At 40.2% G+C, this 9,105-nt stretch overlaps 1 protein-coding gene across 2 annotated transcripts in view; it reads left to right on the forward strand.

Moving 5' to 3' along the window:
• Positions 1 to 7,703, forward strand: part of plod2 (procollagen-lysine, 2-oxoglutarate 5-dioxygenase 2) — a 34,307-nt gene extending 26,604 nt beyond the window's left edge. The window contains exons 12-20 of one of the 2 annotated variants that reach the window (XM_023265009.3): positions 168 to 293; positions 843 to 984; positions 1,752 to 1,814; positions 3,099 to 3,212; positions 3,527 to 3,592; positions 3,791 to 3,895; positions 5,955 to 6,101; positions 6,319 to 6,444; positions 6,646 to 7,703. In XM_023265009.3, coding sequence (XP_023120777.2) covers positions 168 to 293; positions 843 to 984; positions 1,752 to 1,814; positions 3,099 to 3,212; positions 3,527 to 3,592; positions 3,791 to 3,895; positions 5,955 to 6,101; positions 6,319 to 6,444; positions 6,646 to 6,801 — 1,045 coding nt within the window. In that variant the 3' untranslated portion in view covers positions 6,802 to 7,703. The remainder of the gene's footprint in view (positions 1 to 167; positions 294 to 842; positions 985 to 1,751; positions 1,815 to 3,098; positions 3,213 to 3,526; positions 3,593 to 3,790; positions 3,896 to 5,954; positions 6,102 to 6,318; positions 6,445 to 6,645) is intronic. The other variant, XM_023265010.3, reaches the window with a different exon arrangement.
• Positions 7,704 to 9,105: the final 1,402 nt, after the last annotated feature.

Genomic DNA, 9,105 nt, shown 5'->3' on the forward strand with positions numbered 1-9,105 from the left:
TTGTAACTTTCCAGCTAGAGGGTTGATCTTTAATATGCAGCACACTGGTTTTACCACCAAAAAAAAGATTCAATACATTAGGTGGCTGCCTGTCTGTGAGATTCACTGAGTTTTATCTGCTCTGACAGAATTACCATCTCTCCACTTTGTCTCCTGCTTCTCTACAGAAAAATAATTGGTCCCCTTGTCACTCGTCACAGCAAGCTGTGGTCCAACTTCTGGGGAGCCCTGAGTCTGGATGGTTATTACGCTCGCTCCGAGGATTATGTTGACATTGTGCAGAGAAAACGCGTGTAAGTCTCAAGGGCAATCAGGTTGCACAGAGATACGGCTTTTTGCATTTTGCTGCATCTGCATGTTAGCGATGGATCTGTAAATAAAAACAGTTGCAGCAGTTCGCATTTAGCATAAACCACAAGCCTTTATTTTGAGCTACACCCTAGAATATTCGATACAATACATTTCAAAGCCACCACCTAACTAAGCAGTGATTTATTCGTGAGCATGAGGTGTGAAAAGCATTATAGTCAGCTTCACCACTTCTGTCTGTATTTGAACATGAGTAAAAATGGCATCCAGATGGCACAGAGGAACAAACATTCACCAACCACGCTGGAAACACAAATATAATCAGCAGCAAAAATGGTCTGCTATGTATTTTTGACCAAGTAGACAAAAGAATCAGCACCACATTTGACATGTAGTCTTATTTTAACACACCACCAAGATCACCAATAAATTCCACACTTGTAACCATAAATGGTATCAGTGATGAAATGTCAAAAATCTCCTCCAGCACTGCAAAATGCACACTTCCTTTATCTGTGTTTTGTTATTTCTAGGGGCGTGTGGAACATTCCTTACATGGCACATGTATACCTTGTCAAGGGAAGTGTCTTAAGGAATGAGCTGAAAGAAAGGAACTACTTTGTTCTGGAGAAACTGGACCCAGATATGGCTTTGTGTAGAAATGCCAGAGAAATGGTGAGAAAGCACGGCCGCCATCTGAAGGGATTCTTGTCTCAGGATTGTAAACATCCTGTGAATGTTTAAATATTATCTCTGCTTTAAGAACATGTCTGCATAGGGTCATAGCCATGTTTAGGGATATTTATAGTCAAAAATAAATGTTCTGTATTTATGTACTGGAAAGAGTCAGCGCAGCTAGTTTAAAAATGTAACTGGTGGTAAAAGTCAACAGCTCAGTGGAAATCAAAGACTGGCAAGTATGAATGTTCGTTTTTGTCTGTCATCGAGGCATGACCCTCCTCTGTTTATAGTTGCTCTATGGTGCATTAAGGTTCTCTGCTCCACTTGTATCCCATCATCCTCCCCTTTCTTTTGCCCTCATTGTCATGACCACAGTCAGTGCAACCAGTTGCAACGCCCGGCTGGCAATCTGACGACACTTCTCTCATCTGTTACGCATTTTCTTTCCGCTTTTAAGCTCTTCACCCAGCTGTGCTTCATGCCACTGACATGTCACCTGCGCTCAGCACTTAACTACTACCACGCCTGATCCAAAGTCAGTCTAATTTTGGATTGCTTGGTCCTTTCCCCAGCATGCCTTCTTCCCATGTTAACCCACAAAAACATCAGCTTCAGAAGGAATCTTGCTTCACGCAGGCGCATTTCCTCTCCTCCTGTGTTCCTATGTATGTGACATGTATATTTCAACTGTCACTCTGTCTCTTATTCTGAAATAATCGTTCATGTTATCGTATTTACATGATGCTTCTCCTTTATTTTAGACCAGTCACAGAGAAAAAGACTCCCCTTCTCCGGAATCATTCCATATGCTCAGGCCCCCAAAGGTTTCCACTTGTTTTTGATTACTTTGTATTCTGAAACATCCATTTCCAATGGGTTAGCAATCAGAAGCTGATTTGAGCTTTGATGAATTTCATAGGCAGACTCTTTTCTAATGCAAAAGACTTGAAATGATTTGATAGAAGATTGCTTAGACACCAAGGTAAATTCTGTAAATTTGTAGGTTTTTGATGAATGATAACATAGAATTTGAGTCTTTCCTACATGCATTCTCCATTGGAATTTACATGAATATACCATGTATAATTTCAGATTGGGAAGTTACACACATATCGTTAACATTTTGATACTGAGCTGCTGTCTGTGTCGCTGCCTTTGTCCTTGCATAAGAAATTAGGATGACTGGCAGCTCTTTGGAAATTGATGTTGACCTTTTTTGTTTGTGATGAGTTCAGGGTTAAACCAGATTTGTGTCAGCTAGAAAGAGAAAGACCTGTTTTCTGTCCTGTCTTTGTAATCATTTCCGAGCGGAGATCACGGAGGAGAAAAGAAGGTTAGAGAGTCAGTCCACATGCAAGTCCTCTGTCCTGATGCTTTACCCTGAACAGCAAAAACCTTACAGCAAACAAATGTAACCAGCTGCTCCCTCTAAACCCACTGACTGATCTCAGACTAGGCTCCAGCACTATTTCACTTTAACTCACGTAAAGCGTCTGGTCTAAATTACAGCTTTCACAAAATGATTTTGTACATTAGCATTTTGGAAACGCACACCAGGAGATTGTAAAACCATCCCTAATTAATCATTTTTGTCTCATGCAAAGCCTAGTCTGATAGTGAGTCCAAATTCACACCTACACAACCCTCTCCCCATGCTTCACAGTAAAGGGAATATCATTCCTGGATTCGCTTTGTCCCAAGCACTCCTCTGTTCCTGTTCTCCCACTCCTCACCCCTCACTGCCCGACCCTGTCCTGTCCCCCCTCCACCACCAACATCCCTGCAGCCCCCCACCCATAAATAATCGTAGATTATTTATATGGTATCTACATCTGTTTTGGTTATATCTAAGTTGAAAACAGTTGATTTTAGTGTGTTCAAACACACTTAAATCAGACTTTATTCTCATTTTTGTGCAAATGAAGCTGTTTAGTAGTTTGCCACAAGTAACAGTTTCTCAGGTTTTATGCCAGTGTTAACCACTGATGAGTGCTCATGCACTGTAGATCTGCATGTATTATGCTTATAGAGATATGGTTGAGACACTGGAGATTTTTTTGCCTCTCTAAGTTTTATGAAACTGAACAAACTTTTCCTGTTTGCTGCAGGGAGTCTTCATGTACATAACCAACCGTCACGACTTTGGGAGGCTCATTTCCACAGCCAATTATAACATTTCTCATTACAACAACGACTTGTGGCAGATATTTGAAAACCCCGTGGTAAGTCATTATGATCTCTCATTATTCTTCACGCTCCAAAAAAAAAAAAAGAAGCTATTTTCTGAAAAGCTGAGATAAACAAAAGCCACCTGTAAAGGTTATTAGCCATAATGGAAGGATTACAGATGTGAAACAATTCTGAAATAATGACTTCAGTGTGATAAGGCTCCTGACTGATAGGGCTTTGTGATTCACTACTGTATTTGGCAAGCCGGAAACCGCCCTCTGGGAGAGAGGATTAGCTCTGTGAGGTATGCAGGTCAGCAAACAGTCCAAAAAAATAGCCACTAATCTGAAATTCTTTCTACTTGCAGGACTGGAAGGAGAAATACATCCACCAAAACTACACTCGTATTTTCACTGAGAACTTCCTGGAGCAGGTTTGTATTAATATGTGCATATCTGTATGTCTTCAAGATATGCTGCAGACAGTGTAACAGAATGACATAATGCCACACAGAAATCCCAACATCTGGTTTCAGCATTACTGGATATTGCATTACAGTCACAACAGCTCCAGGTCAAGGTGTGACTCAAGTCTATTCTCAGTAGTCTCTTTGTGTCTGTTGTTGTTGCAGCCTTGTCCAGATGTGTTCTGGTTCCCAGTCTTTTCGGTGAAGGCTTGTGATGAAATCGTTGAGGAGATGGAGCACTACGGCTCATGGTCGGGAGGCAAACATGAGGTCAGTACCGTTAGTTCAGGTTCCCTGAACACAGAACAGCAGTCGTCACACTGCAGGAACAGCACAGTGCTTCTTTTTTCTGTGGTTATGTTCACACACTTTTGTAAGTGCAGCAGTGTGCAAAGAATAATATTATTGCTGCTAATAATTATTATTTTCATTCTGCATTAACTACTTTTGGCCCATTAAATAATTGTTTCATCTAAAAAATGTCAAACAACCAGACCAAATGCCCACCGCATGTTGCCACAGGTAAAGATATTGTCATTTAATGGCTAATAAGAGTGAAATAGTGATGCTAGCAGGGCTGTGAGGCTACAGACAGCAGTGATTTGAGCTAAAATCTAACATGCTAAAATTCTCACATTAATGCTAACTTGAAGGCGTTTATTAGGTATAATTTTTATCATGCTCATCATTTTATTTTCGTGTGTGAGCTTGTTAAAATTTGTCACGCAGGGTTTTAAAATTTAAAAAGACTCAGGTAATCATGATATGACATAGAAAAATGTTTCAAACACTAGCGAGCTATGTTTCCATCATGCATTTTTATGTGCATATTTATCAGATTAAAAAAAGATTGATGGAAATGGCAAAATTTAAAAAAAGTTTACATGTTTGCTTTAGGTGGTTTTTGCCTTCTCATAAAAGAGTTAATGGAAGATGGAAAAAACACCTTTTCCAAATACATTCAGGAATAGCAAACACTGGATTGGCATGACTGGCAACCTTCCAGTTCTACAGAAGAATTTTATTTTAGCCAGTGCAGCCTTTAACACCACATTCTAACAACACTACGCAGCCTAGTATATTCACTTCAAATATAGTAAAAGAAACAAGTCTAACTCACATTGTTTTTTGCAACATTTCAAAAGTTTGCTTTAAATTAATTTTACAACTATATGGAACCTCGGCTACTAACTGAATTATCATTCAGTAAACTACTTACAACTTACTTCATATAACTGACTATTTTCTCCAAGTCAGTTAGTGATTAAAAAAAACAGTTCTGATGACGCTATGCAGCTTAGTTTATTCCCTCCAAATAAGTTAAATGGAAACAAGCAACATTTTATTTTTACTAGAATTATACATCGATAAATTAATTAAAACTCTCTTTTAAATGTACACTATTTCTTTGAGTCGATTTGTCATTTTGGTACCACCAATGAAATGCTCATGATAACAGGTTACCAATTTAACACACATTATACTGTATGTTCGCAAAAAGCCAGCGAAGTTCCAGACAACAGATCCCATTTTATACCCTTTAAAAGAAGTCGTTTGCTGTAATTTATTTCGTAAGCATAAAAGAAACAAAGCACTCACTCATTTCTACTGCCTGAGTTAAATGATGCAACTATAAATGAACCATTTAATGCGTCATTGTGGTGTTTTGTTACGTGTGCTTTGTACTTAATCAGACCCAAACACCAACACAAAGAAGTGGAAGGAAGGAAACAACACATCATGCTGTGCTGTAAGGTTTATTTTAGCAACCTGGTCTTTGTTGTCTTAGATCACTAAATCATCTGCTACTTTCAAGCTACCTTTAAACACCCATTTATAGGGTTAAATGTGTCCCAGATGTCACGTGTACTAGTGGACTGTTCTCCTTTAGCTGCTTTTTAAATCTCCGTGTCATACACAATCTCACATAAACACAGGATTAGTGTATGAAGTATATAACTAATTTTATTACCATCATCTCCAGGTCCACCCTTTAAACACAACAAAATAAAGGCTTATGGTGTTGTGTTTTACTTTTATGGTGTCTAATTCATGTGGCCTGTTTTATGTAGTTTGAAATTGGTCAATTAATGTGTCACAAAGTTTGCCTGGGAGACCGAATGTGTACAGATACTCCGACTGCACGGGTCATTGGGCCTCACACAGGCCGACAACAGTGCAGCCTGCGGTTTGAAACACACATGCACACTCACACTCACATCATCATCATCACTTTGAAAACTGTGGTCACATATTTCGGGGATGGCGGGTCATTTGTTCCATCGTTAATCACACCGCGGCACGCTTTATTTTCCCTCCTCTTTCCCAGGACAAGCGGATCTCCGGAGGCTACGAGACTGTGCCGACGGACGACATTCATATGAAGCAAATCGGGTTTGATAAAGAGTGGCTACACTTCATCAGAGAGTTCATATCGCCCGTCACGTTAAAAGTGTTCTCCGGCTATTACACAAAGGTTAGCGGGACTCGGTGGTGAAACAAAGGAAAGAAAAGCTGTCAACCCCACCTCTGTTTGCCCAAAAGCTGAAACAGTGGAAATTCTTTTCAGTCTGGCCTGTTTTTACATGCATGTGACATTCTTTGGTAGTTGCGGACAGATTTTCCGCTGCATATTTTGAAAGATGCACTAACTGTCGACTAACATGACGTATTTCTGTGTTTCTTTGTGGCAGGGTTACGCTATAATGAACTTTGTGGTAAAATATACGCCTGAGAGGCAGGCGTACCTGAGGCCTCACCACGACTCCTCCACCTTCACCATCAATATCGCCCTCAATAACAAAGACACAGACTTTCAGGTAAGCCTTTGTATAATGGGAGGTTAAATCTTGCCTGCAATGTTAGAGCGTCTGGATGTCATCAATTGCGATGTAATCTTAGGTTTCCTACTTATTCCTCTTCCTCAATACTCTTAACCCCATGACTTACAGGATTTCACAGCTGATAATCCAATTTCAACCACTTTCTATTCTAACCTGTTCTTTCGATCTCCTTTTTAGGGTGGAGGCTGCCGTTTCCACAGGTATAACTGCTCCATAGAGTCACCAAGGAAAGGCTGGAGCTTCATGCACCCAGGTCGACTGACTCACCTCCACGAAGGCCTCCCCACCACCAACGGCACCCGCTACATCGCAGTGTCTTTCATCGATCCTTGAACTATGTGATTATGATGTAAATTAGTCTATTGAACCATGCTTTGCCCTTCTTTCCCCCCTCCAAGGTGTTTGTTTTTGTCATATGTTGTTTTGTGCGCCAGATGTTTTGCTGATGCATTTTTTTTAAAGCGATTGCTTTAAAAGAATAATTAATTGCATTAGAAAAGAATCTCTGTCAAACAGAGTGTAGAGCGGTAAGGGAGGTGACAAAAGTAATTAACTTTTAAGATACACAAATAAGGAAGAAAAACATTTCTTTGATCTCTTTGTTTTTAGATTCAAACCCAGCATCTTTGCAGGAATTATCTGTACTGTATATTGTCATGCTTTTCCTAATGGTGATCTAACATTGTCATGGTAACCATCCATTCACTCACACTGGGAGCTTTGCTGGCAGATAGCTGTAGCACGCGAGTGTGCAGATGGTCACTGTGTTTCGGACTGTGTTTCAGGTAAAAATGTCACTGAAGGCATTCACGCAGTGCTTCAGAAATTACTACTGGTGCTCATCAATATTTCATGTTACTGCATTCACCATTTGTGCCATTATTTAAGCATGTTTAAGAATTGTTTTTTCTACCCTTAAAGGATTCATTTGATTCTCATTTAATTAAACTTGTGCCCGGAGGAAAAGGAAATCTATTTTTGTAATTTTGCACTCCAGAAGAAAAAAAACAAGAAGACAGAGCTCAGTATGAGTTCTGTTTGGATGAAGTTCCATTTTCAGTTTTACTTGAAAGATTTTAGTTCTTTCGTTATTGGAAATCAACAACATTCATTTGGAAAATAGTTCTGCAATGTTTTTTTTTGACAGATGTGTGTGACTGGATTTTGAGACTCTGCAAATAAAGTTGTTTAACTTATTGTAAAAATGTAATAAAAATCTGTATTACAAAAATAAATGATTTCCAGTTCATTATGAGTTGCATAACACAAGCATGAGCAATGTTGCATTGAAAGCACATGCTAACCACACTTCCTTCACAAATTGCAATTTCAAAAACTCGACAATTCAACATCTAGACATTCACTTCTCTCTGAGGATCCTTCTGGCAGCAGTGAAACAATGTCTGGATGTGATCACAGCTGCAGACAGACTTCCATTGTGTTATCACTCACATACCAGTTCATTTTCCCAAGTCTGAACACCTCACCTGGAGAATCAATCAGGCCTGACCTGGAGCTGAAATATTGCTCGGCTGCACCGAGAAGCTCTGGAGCGTTCGGGGGTGTGGTGCGATGATGTACATCGGTGCGAATGTAGTTCAGTTTACCTTAGGGGCCGAGTGTAAACATGTACATGTAACCCTATGAAAGTTGTACAGATGGGGGCTGTAAGACTGATGACAGAGCAGAGTGGGAACGTATGGAGGGTGGAGCTTGTAGAAGATCTGTCTTCCTTTAGAAAGCAGTGCTCATTTATCATAATCTGGGCAGCGTTTTAATCAGCCATTTGGACTTAGCAATCTGACGAAGCATGATTAAGTGCTGAGGCAGAAACATGGAAGAACTGTGATCTTTTTAAAGCATTTAAAGCCTGTAAATGTCCACCATGTAGACACTAAATACAACATCCACCTCAGCCTTGTACTTGACTGATGAAAAACTATCTGAGGTCTCTCCTACCTATCAAATCTCATTAGTTTCTGGCACCCAAAGCCTCCAGAGACTTGCCTCTTCCCCCCCGAGGGCCATGTTTTTACCCTGCAGGTTTGACTCCCTCACCAGGCATTCGTTTCTGCTTCCCTGTGAAGCCAGGATGAAGGCTGAATGTCTGAGTAGCTGCTATGAAGCAGAGTCGACGGGGAGCGAGGAGGAGGAGATTTAGGTCAGACTGGGGGGACGGCTCTGTGCCGCTGAAAGAGCCCTTTGTGGCCATCATTTCCCCTGAACTGCCCAGTGTCCAGACCCTCTGAAAGGTGACATTGATCCCGACCAGGCATGCAGGAAAACCTCCAGAGCTACTAAACAAGCAGATTCTCACAGGAATGGCTTTATCAAAAGGCAGAAAAATGTTTTAAGCCTGATGTATTTGTAAAGTCAGAAGGGGGGATAAAGTGCACTGGGTATTTGAAATGCAAAGACGGGTTGTTTTAGGTCATTTCCTCCTCTGATTAATAAGATTCAGCTGTAGAGTACATGTTTCTCAGTCTGAGTAGTACATACCAGTTTAACCCAGTGAATACCCAAGCTTAAGGGTATATTTGGTTTTTAAGATGGGAAATGAGGTTCAAAAGGTGTAAAGGAACTACATTTTTTAAGTGTACTTGAATATTTAATTTTTAAGCCATTTTCTACTTTGAC

Source organism: Amphiprion ocellaris, chromosome 22 (genome assembly GCF_022539595.1).
Source record: "Amphiprion ocellaris isolate individual 3 ecotype Okinawa chromosome 22, ASM2253959v1, whole genome shotgun sequence".
NCBI classification, from domain to species: Eukaryota; Metazoa; Chordata; class Actinopteri; family Pomacentridae; genus Amphiprion; species Amphiprion ocellaris.